Source organism: Xenopus laevis, chromosome 2S (genome assembly GCF_017654675.1).
Source record: "Xenopus laevis strain J_2021 chromosome 2S, Xenopus_laevis_v10.1, whole genome shotgun sequence".
NCBI classification, from domain to species: Eukaryota; Metazoa; Chordata; class Amphibia; order Anura; family Pipidae; genus Xenopus; species Xenopus laevis.
In genome coordinates this window covers 61,097,149-61,119,822 of record NC_054374.1, presented here as the reverse complement: position 1 = coordinate 61,119,822, position 22,674 = coordinate 61,097,149, and the positions used below count along the sequence as shown (strand labels likewise).

Sequence of the window (22,674 nt, the reverse complement as noted above, 5' to 3'; positions counted from 1 at the left end):
TGAGCTGTGTGTTGTTGCTACTTAGCTGATGCTCAACTCCCGGTTCACTCCTCCTGAGCCTGATTCCTCAGTAATAATTAGAAATGTAGAGAGGAACGATCCTATTGAGCTAAATAAAGTATCATCTGGCAGTAGTGTATATACAGGTATGCAATCTTTTATCCAGAATGCTTGGAACCTGGGGTTTTCCAGATAAGGGATCTGTCTGTAATTTCATACCTTAAACCTACTAGAAAATAGGGATACATCGAATCCAGGATTTGGTTCCTTCTGCCTGGCCGAACCGGATCCGAATTTGCATATGCAAATTAGGGGTGGGGAGGGAAATTGCATGACTTTTTTGTCACAAAACAAGGAAATTAAAAATATTTTCCCCTCCCCACCACTAATTTGTATACGCAAATTAGGATTTGATTTGGTTCAGTATTCTGCCAAATCTTTCGCAAAGGATTCAGCGGTTCGGCCAAATCCAAAATAGTGGATTTGCTGCATCCCTACTAGAAAATCGTGTAAACATTAAATAAACCCAATAGGCTGGTTTTGCTTCCAATAAGAATTAATATCTTATTTGGGATCACAACAACAAGGAACTGTTTTATTATAACAGACAAAAAGGAAATCATTTTCAAAAATTTGGAGTCTATGGGAGATGGCCTTTCCGTAATTTTGAGTTTTCTGGATAACGGGTTTCCGGATAACAGATACCATACCTGTACTGCGCTGGAGTGCTCCTCCCTTCAACAATTTTTAGCTAATTAACTTTGCATTGGTACAAATTCACATTTTCCACCAGGAAATTCCTTTCGTGAATATTTGCCAATTTGATAAGAACACAAGACTAGATTTTTCTCCAGGCTGAGGCTGTAAAATTATTATTATATATATTATTATATATTTTACAGTATATATATATATATATATATATATATATATATATATATATATATATATATATATATATTATTATAAAGATAGAGCAGTTACCTTTATTAGTGATGTCACCTGCTCCATGCTAATATTCCACATTCTTTTTTTGGTATAAATTCTCTAGCAAAATGTCTCCACTACAACACTATAATGGCACATGTTAATCAATGACAAATTTTCACAGAAGAGAAACGTCGTCACAATTCTCTCTATTAACATTGTACGTACAATTTTTAGTAAGTATGAGAGGTGTTTTAAAATACTCCAGCTGAATTGTGGTGAAGTTAATGAGGAGGTAATTCAGAACTGCCATGGGATTAAAGTTGATCAAATAACACGGAGGGGATCTTACTACGTTATAATTGTTTTACATTAACACAGAGAAAAGAACCAACAGATATTGCTGTCAATGACAATTACAAATAACTTTAACCTTTGAACACCGTTAATGAATATATATTGGAAAATTGCTTAGAATCACATTTTCTTTGATAATGCCAACAAAAACAAGTTGTGGGTGTAGGATCCATTTATAAATTCGTAATTTTTTACTGATTTGCTTTTTGTCCTCAACACTTAAATGGTACCTTCTATTTCATATTACCTAAGCTAGAATAGATACACCCCAGTTCCCAAGCATTCTGGATAATGGATCTCATACTTTAGTACAACCATTGCCATTCTTGTCCATTTTCAGCCAAATAAGAACAGTCTGCATACAGAAGAAAAAACAAAACAAAATACTTTTGGTCCAGGATCTCAAAAACAAAAAGGCAAAAATGTTTATAAAGCAAATCTAACATTTCAAGGGAACTGCACAGTTGAGTGTGATTTTTAGCCAAATCATACAATTACTTCACCCAACTGCTCATTTTTGGTTTGGGTAGAAAAGAAATAAATTCAGTATTATACTATAATAGCTTATTCTTGCTTTTGTGGTATGTCTGTGGCACAGTATTAGGTCTTTTGATTTCTAGAACATGATACAAGTTCTTCATAACAGATGGTTAGTATTGCATCCATATACTGTATGTACCCTGCAATCTTTTATTTGCTTTAGGCACACACTATAGGAACATTTCTCACCACATATTGCACACTTTGGGCAAATATGGTTTGAATGCAGGGGCGATTCTTACTCCTCTGCCACCCTTATGCGATTCATACCACAGGGGGCACTTAATCATAGGCTAAATGAAGTGCCCCTTTGGCTCGAAACGCGCAAGGCTATTTGTAGATAATTGAGTATGGACTAAATAAACTTAGAATGCTTTTATCTTAAACTAAGCTGTTTTTGATGTTGTCTTGGTGGTCCTGATTGTGCCAGCCTGTATCCTGTCTATTTAAACTTATGGAGCACTACCGCCTGGGGCGATATTCTCAACTCACCCCATTGGCAAAGCGCCACTGCTTAAATGAAGACCTGAAGCTTTTAAGTAGTTTATGTGTATAGTGTGGGCCGGGATTTTCATTGCACTGCAGGATTTAGGATAAGGATTAAGTGTGCCAGTGAGTTATTTGAGATATCAAGAAACTGAGAGATGTACACAACTGAGCTATGTTCTAAAACACAACAGGCAAGCATAGCAGAGAACATGTTGAAATAAGGAAACCTTTGTTTACACTAAGTTCACAGGGCACAGGCATTTTATTCTCTACAAAATCATTGCAAACCTTTTCTCTACCATATAATCATATCAGAAATCGTTTACCCAACCTAAAAACACTCTTTCACTACTTTCTTTAGGTCAAAACATTTGCCTTACGCTTAACATTTTCCTGTTACACACCGCTTGGTTGTTGACATTCGCAAATATATGTCTCTATAACTGATAATAAATTACCACTCTTTTAAGTAAAATGTATGTGCTACCAAAGATATGTTTCTGTTTCCTACAAGTCACACTCTTTAAGGGTGGTGGCACATGGGGAGATTGGTCGCCAAATCTTCGCTACTGTGGGCAACTAATCTCCCCGAATTGCCATCCCGCTGGAAAGAATGTGAATCGCCAGTGAGATGGCATACTCGTTGATTAGTTTTCCAAAGTCATCTGAAGTTTCCTCATGAGGCAACTTCGGGCGACTTCAGAAAACCAAAGCGAGTCGCATTCTTGGCGTCGGGAAGGCATTTCGGGGAGATTAGTCACTCACAGTAGCGAAGATTTGTCACTTGACTACTAATCTCCCAACAGTCACAGTCCTAATGCAGTTACTGCCACCTTTAGTTCAGCCATCTCTACCCCCAGGTAATCCTAGTTTGGTTCTGTTGTTACTAAGCCACAGAACAACTATCCTTGCATGTTTAATTCAGTGTGCAGAGTATTATAACCCCAAGTTAGGGAGGCACATTTATTAAAAATCAAATTTCGAATTTATTTTAACTTTATTGAATTAGATTTTACTCAAAATTCTAATAGAGGGTTATTTATGAATAAAATCTAATTTCTAAAACTCGGATAAATATTTCCAACCCAAAAACTCGAATCGAATTCGATTCAAATTCAGCTAAACTCGATTAGAGTTTTTTTCTTTGAAAAAAACTCGAATGGCAGGATGGCTACTAATAGCATAAAAATGGTCACTGGACCTCTCCCATTGACTTATGCATGAACTCGGGAGGTTTTAGGTGGCGAATCGTCGAATTCAAGTTTTTAAAGGGCCAGAGTATGATAAATCTCTAAATTCTAATTAAAATTCAAATCAAGTTTGTATAATTCACAATTTGAATTTGAAAGTTTGACCAAAAAAAAAAACATTTGAAAATTCAAATTCGACCCTTAATATATTTGCCCCTTAAAGTACAATTCTCTTTGTGTACAGACTATAATGCATTGCTCATAATAATAGTATTCCAAATATATAAGCATTCCTTAATATTGCAAGTTTCTCCAGATCTTGCTATTTATTCTTAAGAACCTCCCTCCTCACAAGTGGCACTCCATGTTCAACCCCTCCACCCCCTGCTTCTTCCACATATATTTCAAATTTAATTCTCATCTGCTGTTCAGGTTTTTTTAAAAAAATTTTCAGACCACTAGTTATTACTAGTTTTTTTTTCAAATTTCTGAGTACTCTTACAGCAGCACACATTTTCATTATTTCTCCAATTCATTTGCCACATACTTTCAAGTACTTTCTCTGTAATTTTTTTGTGATTTCTCTAATGTCCTGGTTTATCTCACCACTGCTTCCTCTTTCTGTTCTTTGTACTAGTACAACCTCAGTAAAAATCCAGTTTGTTTTGTATGCTTTAGTTTCTAGAGAGTTTCCATTTATCTTTTTTTGCTTACAGCAATCATTTTTCTCTTCCCTCCTTACCCTACCAATGTCATTGTCTCATCTTTTTTAATGGTGCTCCACCATGCTTATGTTTTTTAAAGTTTCCCTACTCCCATGCCCCTTTGAAAGTATTTTCTATGTTTAGGGTCTTCTGTTCTGATTCTCCATACTGTGGCTCTCAGATTCTCCTTTAGTTTTACCACCAAGCTCAGCCCCCATAAACAGAGCCTCCTCTGGAATTGGTTCAAGCTCCTCACTCTGCAAAGCTTGCGTGATGAGTGTCAGTTCCTCACAGAGAGTCTCATATCGATAGCCAACTCGAATGTCAGGAACATTGGTCCTGCGAATGTCATTGCCTTCAGGTCCATCCCGTAAGTAATTTGGTCCGAGCCAATAGCTTTTCACCTATCACAGAAAAAGATGACAGTTTATATTCTGGGGGTGTTCAAATAAAGAAAGGAACTGACACACATTTCAATAAATAATATATATATGTCAATATCTTACCAATTTTATTTTTCATTTTCTAGTTAACATCCTTAACACACAAGGAAAGTGCAAATCACTGGGGGTGCCAAGTTGTTGAATATAATCACTTACTCTGTACCAGGTTCCTTTTCACCATCTTAAAGGAACAGTTACACACAAAAATGAAAGTGCCTTAAAGTAATTAAAATATAATGTACTGTTTCCCTGCACTGGCAAAACTGTTGTGTTTCCTTTAGAAACAGTACTATAATTTATATAAACAAGGTGATGTGTATCCATGGGGGCAGCCATTCAAGGCTCAAGTTACATAGCAGATAGAAGATGCATTCTACAGAACACCATTATATTCTATCACAGATCTGTTATCTGTTAAGTAACCTGTGCCTTTTCTCCTTATTAAGCCTAAATGGCTGCCCCTACACAGCAGCCTATTTATATAAAGTATAGTAGTCTTTCTGAAGCAAACACATACATGTTACCAGTGCAGGGCAACAGTACATTATATTTAATTACTTTAAAATGTTTTTATTTTTTGGTCTTACTGTTCCTTTAAAGAATTGCCCAGGAATCCATTGTGGCTGTCCAGGACTACATGCACTAGCTTTGTGTGCAGTGTGTTTTTCATGGTTCCATGGTTACTGATTATCTTCATAGCAGGATGTCTAACAATTGGCACCCCCCCCTCCCCCAGTGTACTTCACTTTACTTGATTTGGAAACCAATTATAATCGTCCATGTATTACTTGGACAAACGGATAGTAAGAGCAACACTAACATCACATGATTTCTTTACTTCCTAATGTATACAATGCCTGCATTGTGTGTCAAAAGTTTAGCTGTATCCTGGAACTTGTTCTTGAAAAACTGGACACATGGCAATTACTGTGCCACAGATCATGGGTATGTGGATATATGCTCAGCAATGCAAAAACAAACAGAGGATAAAGGGATAGAAGAAAAATACAATATGCATAAGAGCTTAGCAGAGCTGAGCAGAAAAGGGCAAAGCACAACAGAAAGTAAAAAATTGGAAAAAGCATATAAAAAAGCATTTAAGGAGAACACAAGAGACAGGAAAGTATAGTAGTAAATTGCATGTGGGAAAAGGAGTAAAAAAGATGAAAAGTGGAGAAGGGGAGTGCACAAGACAAAGGATAAGGGAAGAACATGGGATAAGGAATGTCTGTACCCTGAAAGTTTTGAGTACATAACAATACCTCCATGGGGGAAATGTAATAACCTTCACACATTTGCAAATAAAAATTTGCATGTCACAATGTAATATTATTCATTAGGCTTATATTGTATGGCAAATCTTAATTGCGTATTGCAAACCTTTAACACCTGCTTGAATGAGGCGTAAATTTTCGCCGCAAACGTAACAACTTTTTTATTAGGAAGTTTTATTACATACACTGCACACTATAACATTTGCAATCACTATCCTACTGTCGCATGAGGGGCAAAGTATTCAAAAAGGCAAAATTGTTCACTTACGAACATTTATTTGAATTGCGAATGTTTGTGACCAATATTACATATAATGTTTGTGTTTTTGGTAATATCTTGTTAATAATGAGCCACGTCTGTGACAATCATTTGGATTGTTTGTTAGTATCTTGCATTTTAGTCCCAATGTAATAACGTCAAGCTTATTGATTTTGTTGTTTTTTTTTGTACCACCTTGCCCTTAAAGCTGACGGTACATGGAGTGACAGCCTGAAAACACATATGCAGGCATTTTCAGGCAGACTTCCACACTGTGTGCCTACACGCGAGCAGAAGCTGCACTTTTTAGTGCAGATATACAGAGCTGGGGAAGGGAGTGGATCTGCTTCTCTAATACCACAAAAAAAACACGGGCTGAAAACAGCACAGCCAATGGTCTGCGAGCCCTGGCCCTAAGAATTAACTGCATTTCAGGTTTCATTAAAATATATTTCAATTGTCTTCTTTTTACTCCATTGCCTTTTAAGAGCCTTTTGTATTACCTCACTGAATCATAAAGAAAATTTCCAATGGTTTCCTTGTTCTTCTTTTGCCTTAACGGGCAAGGAATGGACATGTAGGCTCAAATTTTGGGAAAATGTATTTACCTTGTGTGGAAAGCCACTCATTAACACACTGTTCCTTGCCAGCTCGCACATGTCACATGTGCTCCATTTCCACACTTGGGTTGCAATGCTGTATTCTTCCATTAAAGGCTCCTACATGAGAAAAAGCAATTATTAAACATTAAACTTGTACTTTTCATTAATTTAAAACCTTAATTAACTTTTCTAAGCTGTTAAGAATGCGTGGCAATCCATAGCAACCATTCAGTAGTTAGCAGTTACTAGTCTTGTGCCCTGCTGCAAAGTAGTAGTAGTGTAGTGTAGTGGAGCATGTTTATAATGTATATGGTTCATTCTTTGCATTGTAAAGTTTTAACTTGGATTTGTGGATGCATTAGTGAACTGTGTTCACAGACCATAGGTTTCTGAAGTATTCCTGAGCCCATGCAGTGACTTCCACTACATAATTGAGTCTGTTTTTAATGCAGTTCCTCCTGAGGGCCTGAAGATCCAATATGACTTTTTGCCTTGTCCCTTGTGTACAGAGCTTTCTCCAGATTCTATGATTTTTTTTTTAGCATTGCAGGGCTTTTTTTTTGTCTTTTGTTGCCCCTCTCCCAATTTTTTTAAAATGTTTTGCTGGCATGAAATTCAGAATGAAATTATATTTTAAACAGCTTCCCAACTTTTTTGGAAATGGGGTTATAAATGGAAAGTTGAACTCGATGGACATGTCTTTTTTCAATCTAACTTACTGTTATTTTTCACATAAATATATACAATATACAATATACCAAATGTTGCCATTTTAAGTACATACAATACATGCTAGGTTATATCACTCAATGAATGGGCAGTTACGGGTATATATATATGTATATATATATATATATATATATTTTTTTTTTTTTAGTCCCACACTCAACTGACAGTTAAATCCAGCTGATCTGAGAGGGAACATAGAACATCACAAAATAATGGCTCAAAGTGAAAGATGCAAAACAGAAGGAAAAATTGTTAGTGTTACGTTTATGCCAATTAGGTAAGGATAGTCGAGAAGTAATTTGGTAAAATACACTGTTCCCTTTTATTTAAAACCTACAGATCCCTCTTAAAAAAAAAGCCAGTTCCCAGTCCTACCTTTGTGAAGTGGAATTGCAATGGGTCATCAGTAGAAAGCGACACCATCAGACCACGTGACAAGAAATCAGGTAGAGGGTTCCTATGGTAACTCAGGAACAGACTATTGTTACTGAGAGGAGACATAGCAATGCCAATCTGAGCCAAGTAATACAAGTACTGTAATACAGGTGCCTGGACGCAAAGAGAAAAAGAGCAAGTTATGAAAGCAAATACAGAAAACATACACATTGTAATTGAGTATATTTATTGACGAAAGAAGAGAAAAGTCTCTAAAAAGTTCTTCAAGGAAATACTGCAAGAACAAATTAAACCAATTAGGTTTGGTTGAAAAAGTTACTTTCCATATATGATAAATATGTCCCTAACGAGAAGTAATCACACCTAAGACAATACCACAGTGCCAGGGGTGTATTTAGGTCTGGTTCTGCCTTAGGCACTGGAACTCAACCAGTAATCTGTGATGAGGGTATGCACAAAGGGTCCTGCTCTACTGCACCTACAGTAAAGATGGCCATACACAGGAAGATCCGCTCGTTTGGCGATGCCGATATGGGAGATATGAGGTGGGAGATATCAGGCAGAATGGAGGTCATATGGGCAGTAGGATCACAGGACAGCATCAACGAAAAGATTGACTTTCGGCCAGATATCGATTGGGGACTCCCGTCGGATGGCCCCTCACATGGGCCAATAAGCTGCCGACTCGGCCTGTCAGCAACTTTTATCGGCCCGTGTATGGAGGCCTTTAGGCAGAAGAACAAGGTAACACCCTCTCCTGTTCAGCTCCTCTGGATTTAGTAGGTAGTTAAGCAGCCAGGTGCAGGCTTTTTTTGTTTTGTTTAATTTGCCATACAGGTGCCTGAAGGCTGCTCTCTAGCTGCCACCCTAGCTACACTGCCTCTACTACAGGCTTATTTCAGTATGTGATGAAGTGGTCAAAATCAACTATACACCTGTATAGGAAATACCTGGCTTTGATAGTACTACAGCCTGAAAATTCTCTATTGAGCCTTGTGTTAAATTAGCCTAAAGAATTCTAAGAAAGACATTCAAGCAAAATATAACTATGTCTAACAGCATCTGCATAGACTTCAGCTGTCTTTCATGCTTTTTGGCTGATGTAATACCTAACAAAGCATCCTCTATCAATGATCATAGATCCTGTAAAACTCATTTGTTACAGTCTATTAGCTCTAAGACTGACTAGAAATGTTGTCATCATCTTATTAAGAAAAACAGCAGAGATTAAAATGCCTGAAGAAATCACTTCATCCTTATATTTAGGCTATTGAACACATGACCATATCATGTGACAGTCAGACTTGCAGGCAAAAGCACTTGGGGCAGATTTATTAAGGGTCTAATAGTAAATTAGAATTTTATAAAACATTTTTGGTCAAAACCCTCAAATTCGAATTGTGAATTATCCAAACTTGATTAAAATTTTAATTTGAATTCAAATTTCGAGATTTATCAAACTTATACCCTGGGAATAATTCTATTATAAGACTATTTGAACCTTAAACCTGCCGAGTTCATGTATAAGTCAATGGGAAAGGTCCAGTGACCAGTTTAAAGATGTTAGCCTTCCTGATATTCGAGTTTTTTTTCGTAGAAAAAACTTGATTTGAGTTTAGTCAAATTCGAATAGAGTTTCAGGTCGGTAATATCTGTTTTTAGTTTTAGATATTTGATTTTTTTTCTTAAATACCCTCCCAATATTCAAATTTATTAGAGTTAAAATAAACTCACATGAATGTCGTAATTTGACCTTTGATAAATGGGCCTCCCCATGTCTGTCACTGTTATGTGACAATTAGCCTTAGAAGTTCATATTTCATATATTTATATAGTTTATAAATTATATCACTTAACTTTCCTTATTTCATCTACTCTCGTTGTTAAATCAGCAACTCTATTGCCATGCCATCTAGCTGAAGCATACACAATCTTTATTTGTTGCGTGGTCCAGTGCTTTTGTTATAAATCTAAAATCCATAAACCGAGATAAGCCATCTCTTGTTTGTAAGAAGTGAAATTGAAATAGTCACATTCATTGATTCTGTTGAAACTTTTTAGGCTAACAGCACAAGCACACTGCAGAAAAAAACAGCATTCAAAACTGGCCTAAAATGGCAATAACATGTCAATAACATGTAAATCAACATTTTTGCCAATACTGCACTACTTCATTAATACTGCACACTTTATATTAATACTGAACATTGTTTTCAGGCAAAAGTAAAGCAAAAACATTTTATTTGATGATAGTATCTATAAGTTAAATGAGGAATGTTACATATTTGGTGTGATCACCTTGCGCAATAAGAGTCCATGTGAGATGTTCTGAGATAGCATGTATGCAGACACCAAGTGATGAATTGGTCCCGCTTCCCCACAATGTGGCCGCAGCACAAAAGTATGGAATCCCCGGCGCCTTTGCATGTAAAAACAGAAATAAATGGCTTTTAGTCCAGTGTGGAAACAGACAAACAGCAATTTTCAAGGGACAAATAAAGGCTTTTTAAAAAAAAAAACTATCTGTACATTTCTTCCAGATTCTTTCTTCAGTTCAGGGATATGATGTACCCCACTGGTGAAAAAGTATTAATTTACTTCTTTCTCTATGTAACAGCTTTGCCTGATAAAATTCCATACAGGGATTCCAGTATGTGGCAACACAACTGGCACCTTTGAAGGGATGACTTGCTCAATATATTGTATCAGCTTTCTATTTCTGTGATGATACTGATGTCACCTTATAATATCACATTATTATTATTGCCTAAATGTATAATAACACTACCACTGGGGTCACTTGGCCACTGTTGGGGGGGTCTGGGCCCACCGAGGCTGCCACATTAGGGGCCTGCAACCCCCCCCCCGGGCTGCTCCCAATATATGGCAGCAGACCACCACACTTTGAAGGAAAACTTACTCTACTGAGCAAAAAAACTTGAAATTTCCTTGCCTCAGATAGTTCTTTCATTTTGTACACAAGTTCATGCTGGTACCATTTTAACTGCTGTGGATTACATTTTTGTATATATATTATAGCAATGATAAATAAGGATGATTAATAATGGATAATAATAACTTCAATAACTTCAGGGCTACTTATGAAATTGCCCAGCATGCAATACTTTCACTACATTTTTTTTAAAGACAGAAAAATCAGGAACATTAATCAAAATCATAGAGCAACATATGTTGTTTTAGCTTATACCGTCTTATTCTCTATCTCTAAATGGATTCAATGTGCTTACCTGCGCATGTGATTGAGAACAGTCATATTGGCATACATGTAATACAGGTAATATGAATATGGAGGGTTGTCCTCCCTTGTCCAATTCTCGGGTAGTGGACTATCCATATTAAACATGTGATGTTCTGACTTGGATTCATCATCAACGCTGTCAAATCCATCCACCTAATTTAGACATGCAATGTGTATATAAAATCAGGTAAATGTAGGCATTCATAAGTATTTATTTATGCAATAAAAATTTATATACTCCATGGAAAAAAACAGAAATATCAATTCAGATAATGTAATGTAATCATTGTTATAGGACCAGTGGCGTAACTAGGGGACCACGGACCCTGGTGCAAAAACTACACAAGTGCATGAAGTTCAGCCTTTTAGTCTAATAAAAGCTGTCTGGCTGCTAGTTGATCCATAGGCAGACAAAAAAACAATCTTAAGCCTTTCTAATTTGGAGAAAAAAATCCTTTTTGACCTCAAGATGGAAATCAGACCCCCAGATAAAGTATGTGCTGATAAGTTTAGTAACCTTTGTCCCTTGCTATAAAGCTATTTAACCTAATGTATCTGCCAGTGAAACCACTTCAGGAAGAGAATTTCTAAGTTATTCCTAATAACTTTACAGCTCTCACTGTAAAAAAATGTTTTTTTAATATTACCATGGAACCTGAAATCTCAGTTGATGCCTTTGTACTAGAAGGTCCTACTGGTGAATTAAGCATCAGAGAATCTATTGTATGGTTCCTTTACATATAGTTATCATCCTCCCTTAAACACCTGTCTGAGGGGCCTAGATTTATGTGATGCCAAGAATGACCTACTGAGATTGGATTAGTGTACTGGAATAATACAATTATGTGGACAGAATGCACAAAACAAAAACACAGTCATTGTGTTGCCTTGAGGGCAGTTGTTTTCTTGGGCCATTTGGGAGTACATACATGTTCCAGGAAGAGGTGAAGCTCAGGATGACTTGCTGGGTTCACAGTGACTTCAAAAAGTGGCAGGAAAATATTCTCCAGCATCTCCTGAAAGTGAGAAATCTGCTTCTTACTGCGGTATACATCACTGTGAAGCATAGCATGCGAGGATGGAAAATAGAAATCAAATTGAGAGAAGAATAGACAATTAGATTTTATAGTTATACATTTACTCATTATAGCAATTTTAAGGTATTTTGTAATGTGCTGAATACCTTTTTTAACTTTACGCGACTAAATGAGAAAAATCCTCCTAATAAATCATTATCAGGTTAATTTAATTTGACCATATACAATAATATTTACTAGTTTAAGGTAGTTCAGCAATCTTTGCCGGATTTGACTGCTGAAATCAGTGGGAGGGTCAACAAATGGCTCACTTTAGGAGTCTATGCAGAATTCTTGAGGGATGTATAATGAGAGTTTAAAGACTGTAGTGACCAAGTCAGCTGACAAGCATGGCCCTTGTATGAACAGATTTTCACCAGCAATTTGAGCAGAATTAATACTAAAATTAAAAAGCAAAGAGAATGAATACTATCCACATGCACCGAACATAAAGGCATTAAATGAAAACCTACACAACCATACAAGAGATGGAAAAATAATCTTATGGGAAACAGAAAAAGAATCTTAACTATGGGAAATGCATGCATTTTCCACTAATGTAAAGTTCAAATAACTCTGTTCAGAATTTGGATCCATACAGATGGTTTAATTTCTGGGCATTATCAGGTCTGTCAGTGACTAGTGAGATGATGGAAGTTATAGTACAGCAACACATGAAAGTCAATGTTCTTATGTAGTGTACAAAGTACTCACAAGAGCCGTGGAACTTGCACAAGCCATCGAACATTGTTAGAATGTACTTTGTGATTAACGGCCCAGCAAGCTAGACTATCCCACTCTGCTCGAGACCGACCATAAATCGATAGACGCAGTTCTGCATTCTGATATTTGCTTTCTTCCAAGTCTGACATCACTTCCTGCACAGGGAATAAAATATATTGTTTAAACTATGTGGGTGGAAACTGGAAATCTATTAAGGGAAAAATACATCTGCCTATCCTTCTAAATTCAAAGACTGCCCACTCAGACCAAGAGTCAAAAGAACAAAACTCCTAAAAAAGGGGTGGGGTACCCAAAACAGTGAGAGAGATGTTGATGAATTCAAAGGGCTAGTGGAATACTGTATGTTTGCATTTGGCAGACAACAAGCCTCCAAGAGTTGGGAAGCTTTGACAGAAGACAATTGTTACTGACATTAAGAATAAAACTGACGCATCATGAGTTTGCAAAATAAAATGTGAATATTGTGCCAAAAACCTGCATCAAAGTAGCTACATGGTTGTGGGTGGACCTTCCAACATGGCAGTGGTCACACACACACACACCAAAAAAGGAATAAAGAAATGGTTTGCAGTTGAAGAAATCAATATTTTGCAATGACGGTCTCCAATAGTTTCATCTGAAAAAGGAAACTGTGACTAAGAATAAAAAGTATAAATGAATCAAAATTCCTGTTAATGTGTAGTTCATCTGAATCAAAATGTTATAATTTATTTTTTATACATTATACATTTATATTTATACTCATATTGACAAATCCTGCATAAGTTGTGGTGCACACTGTTTGGAAAAACACTGCATTATGGGTAAAAAAGAATTTATGTTCAAATTTTGCACTTTGCACATTGTACCACTTTGATAAATGAGCATTCAGGAGTGAGCAGAATATCAAAAGCTTTTACCTTTATAATATGTGCAAAATATTTTCCAGATACTCTGTTATCCGTCTTGATGAAAATTTCCCTTAGGACAGATTCTCCAATTGGGTTGTATTTGGCATTAAACTTGTCAAAGCGGTGGAAAGTATTTCTATCCTGGAGCACAAATAAACAAATGAATATAAAAATAGTGTTCTCTTTGATTATGTTATTTGTTTAATTTAATTAACTAAAAAGTAATTTGTGACACGTTTAATGACGTATTCTTAAAGTGGTCTCCATGTGTTGTTATGTACTGTTTCTTTTTTGATTCAGACTTACCGCATGCACATCCAAAGTATCCACACTCAGATCATAAGCAGTCAGATTCATGTTTTCAAAGACTTGACGTAGGGTCTGTTCCTTTTCACCCTCCACGTGAACAATCTCCTCACAATTTTTTTTCATTGCGCTTTTGATAAAGCGAAGTAAGTGCTTCTGATTCATGCAAGAGGCTGCGTGAATGTGAGTATCCACCTATACAGAAAGGACAGTAGTTAAGATGACTGTACACAGGCTAATATTAGCTCTTGACTCTGCCCCTCCAGTAGTGTGTAGATAGCTTTAAAAATCCTATTGAGTGAGGACTGTATAACTCCATCTACACAGTCCCATCTCAATAGACCTTTATTATAATCTAAATGTTTGTCTGGAAGCCAAAACTATTAGCTCAGCTTGTTTGGCCCTACCATCTGGCAATGTCGCCAAACAAGATAATATATATATATATATATATACTGTATTTTTTATGCTTAGTGTTTGGGTAGCAAGAAATGTAATCGTAGGCCAAAGGATACACTAGAGAATGAGTTCACCTTTCTTATGTTGTAAAAATCTCTGTGTGGAACTTTCTTCTGAGCAGCTAATTCCTTCATTTCATTGAGTAAAACGTGCATCTGGAAGCGAGAACTTAAATACTGCAACCGTCGGTAGCAGAATGACTTACTGCAAGGGAAAGAAAACAATAGTGAGGGCAGTGAGATAAATAGAGAAGCAAGAAGAAATAGTAAATTCCCTGAATCTATTCATAATTTCTAGGTACGGAAGCTGATAACAGAGCTGTACGAATTGAGAATAAAGTATTAGGAGATATTATATTTAGTCATGCTCCCACATAATACAATATATATATATTATTATGGTATATTCATATTTATAATAAATTAGTGTTTATGTATTCTTAGGTAACCTTAGCTACTTATGTGAGGTGAACCACATTATTAGTGGGATGCACCACCAGTTTTTCTGTATTGCCCTCAGCGGAAACCCATAATGCATTCAATGTCATTGGAAAGTAACCCAGAGTACATAGTTTCCATTTTCCTTTAAAACCACCCTTGTCAAATAGCACTTACTCATTTACTATTTATCATTGGTATGATATATGACAACACATTATAAAGATATGTGACGTTTTTCCAATTCCTGTCAGTTCTTAGAAAAAAAAACATTTTTAAACCAAGGAGAAGTGAACACTTTGTAATAAGTCCCCTTTATATCCAATCTTTTTTCCCACAGTTCCTCAATCTAGATCTTCAACTTGTAATGACACCACAAATCAGCGCCCAACACACAGGTTTTAAAAGAAACATTAAAGGGCTCTGCAACCACAGAGGTAACTCTAAAAGAATATATATTGTATAATATATGTATTGTACATATTGTATACAGGCAAGTTGAATTACATTTTCTTTCATTATGCAAAATGTATTTCAATTAATTTGGTGGAGTTCTTCTGATGCACAGAGCAGGAAGTAAATTAAAGCAAATGAGTAGATAGGGTCAATTTACTGACTAGTCTATGGCATTTTGAATATATTCTTAATCCCATGACAATTCAGGGCACACCAGTGGAAGACACTTTGTCGATGAATCTGAGAAAAAAATATATTTCAATTATAAATTGAAAAGAGACTGCTTTGCACAACTGGAGAATGTATACTGCAGCTGAATGAGCAGTGTAAATTACAGTCAGTAAGGCATATACTGTATCTTCTATAACAGGGACTCAAGCCCATATGTTATGTTGAGATAAAGGCAAACATTCACTCACCAGTGGTTTAAAAGGTGGAGTGACTGTATTTTTTAGCCACACCCAAAAAACACACCACAATTTTTTGCAGATCACTCAATTTTAAAGTAACATGCACGTCAGTAACATACAATATTTTATAACATAGTGATCCTATAAATACATGACACAAGGTGACTGCAGTTTTTCTGATACAGTGACCTAAGTATTTTATGATACAATGGTCTCCGAAAAATATGTCACAGTGGCCCTGGCAATATATGTTACAGTAACCCCAGCATTTCATAAAAACACGTCTCCAGAAATGTATGACACACCGATCCTAGTTTTTTATGATCTAATGGCCCTAACAATACATGACCTTATTATTTTATGATACAGTGGCCCTGACTATATATTATGTAGAGGCCCCAGTAATATATGACACAGTGACCATTTCATAAACCATGGCCCCAGTAATTTGTGATTGATAATCCAGGAATATAGGACAATAGGAGTGTTCCCAGCATTTCATAAAACTGTGGCCACAACATGTCTGCACACTGCTGTAGAAGAACATAGTAACTTAGGTTGAAAAAAATAAACTATAAATCAGGCTTACTTTCAAACTGCTACTTGATCCAGAGGCAGGCAAGAAAATATGAAGCCTCTCTAATTTGCCTCAGAAAGAGAAAAAATTCCTTCCTGTAAGTTGACAATCAGACCAGTCACTGGATCAACACTGGATCAACTTGTACTGGAGCTATATTTAATAACCCTGGGTTTCCTAATTTGCTAAAAAGCCATTCAATCCCTTCTTGAAGTTATCTAATGTCAGTGCAACTGATTCAGGGGGAGAAATCCACAATTTCACAGCTTTCACTGCTACAAACCCATCTGAATATTTAGATGTCTGCTGGAAGGACCTAATGGTAAATAAAGCATTAGCTAGATTACTATATGTATACATAGTTATATATTCCCTTAAAGGAACAGTTCAGTGTAAAAATAAAAACTGGATAGGTTGTGCAAAATAAAAAATGTTTCTAATATAGTTAGTTAGCCAAATATAACTGGATGGATGGATATGACTGGATGTCTAACATAACAGCCAGAAAACAACTTTGCTTTTCAGCTCTCTTACGCTTAGAGGGATATTTATTAAAACTCGACTTTTTTTCACATTAAAAAAAATATTTGACCAAACTCACACACAATCCCCTTAATTTAGCAATAATTAGTCTAGAAAAAATCAGACAATTCGAATCTCATAGTTTTTGTACCTTTAAAAATTTGGGGTTTTACCCCAACCAGAAAAATTTGAAGTTTAATAAATAGACACCTTAGTTTGTAAGCAATTTGAAGGGGGCCACATGGTACACAACTGTTCAGTGAGTTTACGGTTGTTTGTTAGCATGCAGGTCAGATTCAAAAGCAAACACTTATGACTCTTGTGGCCCCCTCAAGTCACTCAGTGGAAACCAAGAGAGCTGCAAAGCAGTGTTCTGGCTATTATGTTACATATTCAGTCACTCCAGCTTTTATAGATTACATATTTGACTAACTAATTATATTAAAAATATTTTTATTCTGCACATCTATTTTCCCAGTTATTACATTTATACTGAACAATTTATTTATGAACTTCTTCTCCAGTGTAAACAACGCACACTTGGACAGTCTTTCTTTATAACTGAGACTTTCCATACCCAGTGTCGGACTGCCCCACTGGGGTACCAGAAAAACTCCCGGTGGGCCCAGGTGTCAGTCGGCCCTCATGCTGCTAAACATTTGGCCTATTTCATGACCATTCCCTGTTTCTAAGAGAACTAAGAGGCTAAATAGATGGAATAATAGATTATAGTATGTAAAGAAAAAAGAATAGGAGAATAGAGGTTGAGTGAAGAGAGGAAGAATAATAGTACTGGGAGTGGGCCCTTGGTCTTAGTGCTTAGTGACAGGGGACTATCGGCTCCCGCCAGGGAGTAGTCAGGACCAAGGAGGAAGCTAGGGGTAAAGTCCAAGATTTCGGTACAAATAAGGGTTCAAGAATCAGCGTAATCAAGTCCAGGCAATAGTTCAGGAGGCAGGCAGAAAATCAGCACGGTCAAGCAACAGGCAGGGTCAAGTCCAGGAAATAGCAAGAAACAGGAATTTAGGAACACCCAGGGATCACCCAGGAAATCCTATTATCGGGCATCGAACCGTGACCTTGGCGTCTTTTTATTTCAAATCTTCGCGCCGAGTGTAACATCATCGTGCCTGTGATGAAACGCTGGCACCGCTACCCACGTGGCGGCCATGGGCGCTGCCATTTTGGATTCGCCGATGGACTGAACGGAGGTGCTGCGAAGTAAGTCCTCACTGAGCGGACCTGACAGTACCCCCTCCCAATAGACCACCACCTCTAGGTTTCTTCGGAAACTGTTTGAAGAATTCCCTCACCAGTCGAGGAGCATGGACATCAGATTGTTTTATCCAAGAGCATTCTTCAGGACCGAAGACCTTCCATTAGATAAGGAACTGTAGGGACCCTCTGGAGATTCTTGAGTCTAGGATCTTTTCAACTTCATATTCCTCTTGGCCATCCACGGAGACAGAAGTATGGGGAGATTGTTCAGAAGAGACGTGATTAAGGATTGCTGGTTTCACTAGAGACATGTGAAACACATTAGGGATTCGCATCTCAGGGGGAAGTTGAAGTCTTACAGCAACAGGATTAACAATGTCCACAACAGAGTACGGACCAACAAATTTTGGACCCAACTTGGGGGAAGGAATCTTGAGATGAATGTTCCTCGTAAAAAGCCATACCTTTTCTCCTACTTTATATAAAGGAGAAGATTTTTGTCTTTGATCAGCATACTTTTTATGGGACAAGGAACTTTTCTCCAAGTTGGCTTTAGTAGCCGACCAAATGGGCGACATGTGGGCTGCATGATCATTGGCTGCTGGAACATCAGACAAGAGGAAGTCCTGAGGGAAAGCCTGCGGATGTTGTCCATACACAGTCAAGAAGGGTGATCTCCCAGTGGAAGCATGACAAGCGGTGTTGTGATCAAATTCCGCCCAGGGAAGTAGATCAGCCATATCATACTGACAGAGGGATACATGACTTCTCAGAAATTGTTCCAGCGCTTGGTTTACTCTCTCTGCTGCCCCATTGGATTGAGGTTGATAGGCAGAGGAAAATTGAAGAGCGATACCCAGGTCTTTACACAAAGAGCGCCAGAACTTGGACACGAACTGGGAACCTCTGTCAGATACAATCTCTGCTGGAAAGCCATGGAGTTGAAAGATGTATTGAATAAACAACTGAGAAAGTTCTATGGCATAAAGTGTGCCATCTTGCTGAAGCGTTCAATAACCACTCAAATCACGGTATTCCCCTTGGAAGGTGGTAATTCAACAATAAGGTCCATAGCCAAATGAGTCCAAGGACGAGGAGGAATTGGCAGGGGTTGTAAAAGCCCACTAGGGTGAGAGTGGCTGGAATTAGACGAAGCACAGATGGACTTGGTACTTGTGGGGAGAGACCAGTCTTGGATTGCCGTGACCTTGGAAGGATCCATCTTGAACCCCTCATGAGAGATAATGTACCCCAGGAATGGAATCTTGGGAACCTCGAAGACACACTTCTCCAACTTTGCAAAAAGGGAGTTTCAGCTCAGACGGGTGAGCCCCTCTTTCACCTGGGTTCGGTGAGTTGCCAAGTCTTTGGAGAAGATTAGAATGTCGTCCAGATACACGACTACAGATTGCCCCAAACAATCTCTGAAGATATCATTCACAAATTCTTGAAAGACAGCGGGAGCGTTGCAAAGGCCGAAGGGCATTACCAGGTACTCATAATGCCCAACTCTGGTGTTGAATTCCGTCTTCCATTCGTCGCCTTCTCGGATGAGAATTAAGTTGTACGATGTAGTCAATGCAGAGGCGCAGACCGCCGTCCTTCTTTTCCACAAAGAAGAATCCCGCCCGGCAGGAGAAGAGGAGGGTCTAAAGAATCCTCGCTGGAGGTTATCTCCGATATACTCCTTCATTGCTGAAGTTTCGGCAGGATATAAGGGGTAGGTATGTCCCCTGGGGGGCATAGTACTAGGGAGAAGTTCCACAGGACAATCGTAGGAGTGATGAGGAGGAAAAGTCTCAGCAGAAGACTTGCAGAAGACGTCTGCAAAATCTTTGTACATGGTGGGCAAGGTTTGCAGCTCTGCAGCAGTGAGGGACCCCCGGTGGGTGGGTTTAACCGGCAGACAGTTCTTTTGACAAAAAGGGCTCAAACAAGATATCTGGTAAGCAGACCAGTCAATAAAGGGATTATGCAGATGTAGCCAGGGTAACCCCAACACCACGGGAGCGGATGGGCAGGTAATAATCAGGAACAACAGTTACTCTTTATGCATAGTCCCAACCTGCACTGGTAGTTCTCCCAAAGTCTTGGTGATAAATGCAGAAGATAGAGGTCTGTCATCAATGGCAGTAACCCTTAATGAATTAGATAAGGGGTATAGGGCTACACCCATGTATTGGGCAAAGGAAGCGTCCATGAAATTCCCTCCAGCCCCGGAATCAAGGAAGGCAGCACCATCAATAGTCTTAGTAGCCAGATTGATCTGCAGAGGTAGGAGAAACCTGTGACGATCTTTTTGGGAAACAGGTTTCACATGACCCACAAGAAACACCCTGGTTTTACCTTGGTGAGAGGAACCTCCAGGCTTCAACAGGCAGGAATTGGCAAAGTGAGCCTGGCCACCACAGTAAAGGCAAAGGCCCGCCGAACGTCTGCGCCTGCTCGGAGAGACGTACCCTTCCAATCTGCATAGGTTCCTCTGGAGGAATGACTGAAGGTTGCTAGGGAGAAGCAGGTAAGAGGGGTCGTTGAAAACGTAGGGCCAGGATTGGCTGGAACTCTGCATTCCTTGGTAAGTTAATGCTCTCTGAGATGTGTGTCTATCTCAGTGGCGGAACTACTGGGGGAGCAGGGGGTGCGAGCGGGCCAGGGCCCGCACCCCCTCAGGGCCCGCCAGCAGCGCCACACGCCACTGAAATCCCCCTGGCAGCGCAGCGCGCCACTAAAATTCGGCCGTACGGAGGGGGCAGGGCCCGGCTGCGCGTCACACACCAGGGCCCGCCCCCCTCTAGGAACGCTACTGGTCTACCTTAATGGCGAGCGCAATTAAATCTTCCAACAACTCAGGAAGTTCTCTGGAGACAAGATCGTCTTTCAGTCGAGTGGAAAGGCCTTGGTAAAAGACAGCCTTATATGCCTCATCATTCCAATTAGTTTCTGCCGTTAAAGTTCTATAGTCAATAGCATACTCGCTGGCACTGCGGTTCCCCTGCTGGATTTGCAGAAGCCGGGAAGAGGCATTAGCGACCTGACCAGGGGCATCAAACACAGTCCGGAAAGCCTGGAGGAACGCTTTGGCGTCAAAGGTCAATGGGGAATTTTTCTCCCAGAAAGATGTTGCCCACTCGAGCGGTTTGCCCTCTAGACGAGACATCACATACCCCACCGTGGCACGTTCACTGGAGTACTGCGAGGGTTGAAACTCAAATTGGATCTGGCATTGTGTAGCGAAACCTCTGCAGGCTTGAGGATCCCCATTATAGCAAGGAGGGTTGCATGGCTCGCCAGCCGATGAGACTGTGGCAGGAGGAACAACGGCCACGGGAGGATTACCAGCAACCGGAGACACTGGAGGCTTACGAGAGAGGAGAGTATTGAGTACTTGCCCAATGTGGAACTGCTGAGCTTCATAATCTTCCATATGGGATGCCAATCCCCGTAGCGCTCGTCTGACATCAGACGTAGCTTCCTCAGTGGGGTCCATGGCCCGATAATAATGTCAGGGGCCTATCGGCTCCCGCCAGGGAGTAGTCAGGACCAAGGAGGAAGCTAGGGGTAAAGTCCAAGATTGCAGTACAAATAAGGGTTCAAGAATCAGCGTAATCAAGTCCAGGCAATAGTTCAGTAGGCAGACAGAAAATCAGCACAGTCAAGCAACAGGCAGGGTCAAGTCCAGGAAATAGCAAGAAATAGGAATTTAGGAACACCCAGGAGTCACACAGGAAATCCTATTATCGGGCATCGAACCCGTGATCTATGCGTCTTTTTATTTCAAATCTTCGCGCCGAGTGTGACGTCATCAGGCCTGCGACAAAATGCTGGCGCCGCTACCCGCGTGGCGGCTATGGGTGCCGCCATTTTGGATTCGCAGCTGGACTGAACGGAGGCGCCATAAGAAAGATAGCACTATGCAAACACATTTCCCTGGTGAGCAGCATGATATCTGTTTTCTGCAGAAATGTGCCAAAACACACATTTGTGAATTGAAGCCTTATCTTTGCCTAAAACACAGAGGATGGTAAAAGCTCATTATACAGAGCTTTAATGGAAAAGCATGTATTCGTTTCATGTTCAACAAAGGTGTATATGATCCCTTTACTAAGTCTTCTTCACTTCAATTAATCATATGAAGGCCTGTCACAAACAAACACATCTAACCCATACCCTTTCCTCTAGGAAACTTACATAGGTCCATTTATTATCAGAGCCATAAGGACATTCATGTCCGTCACAAATTCTGACAGGTCAGGATATGGAAGGTCCAGCTCTGTGTTCCTGAAATGACAGAAATAAAGTACAGGAAAGCTCATTGTAGTTATTATCTCATATTTTAACAATGCCAATAGAAAGTAAAGTACTGCAGCCAAGAAAATAATAGAAAATATTAATTTGCGATTAATTAGTACC

At 38.9% G+C, this 22,674-nt stretch overlaps 1 protein-coding gene across 4 annotated transcripts in view; it reads right to left on the bottom strand.

The window, feature by feature from the left end:
* Positions 1 to 909: 909 nt before the first annotated feature.
* Positions 910 to 22,674, bottom strand: part of ampd2.S (adenosine monophosphate deaminase 2 S homeolog) — a 57,683-nt gene continuing 35,918 nt past the window's right edge. For all 4 annotated transcript variants that reach the window (XM_041583868.1, XM_041583869.1, XM_041583866.1 and 1 more), the window contains 11 exons: positions 22,453 to 22,542; positions 14,719 to 14,848; positions 14,186 to 14,380; positions 13,889 to 14,020; positions 12,960 to 13,123; positions 12,099 to 12,225; positions 11,159 to 11,322; positions 10,209 to 10,329; positions 7,890 to 8,063; positions 6,792 to 6,902; positions 910 to 4,611 (listed from right to left, as the gene is read on the bottom strand). In XM_041583868.1, coding sequence (XP_041439802.1) covers positions 4,348 to 4,611; positions 6,792 to 6,902; positions 7,890 to 8,063; positions 10,209 to 10,329; positions 11,159 to 11,322; positions 12,099 to 12,225; positions 12,960 to 13,123; positions 13,889 to 14,020; positions 14,186 to 14,380; positions 14,719 to 14,848; positions 22,453 to 22,542 — 1,672 coding nt within the window. In that variant the 3' untranslated portion in view covers positions 910 to 4,347. The remainder of the gene's footprint in view (positions 4,612 to 6,791; positions 6,903 to 7,889; positions 8,064 to 10,208; positions 10,330 to 11,158; positions 11,323 to 12,098; positions 12,226 to 12,959; positions 13,124 to 13,888; positions 14,021 to 14,185; positions 14,381 to 14,718; positions 14,849 to 22,452; positions 22,543 to 22,674) is intronic.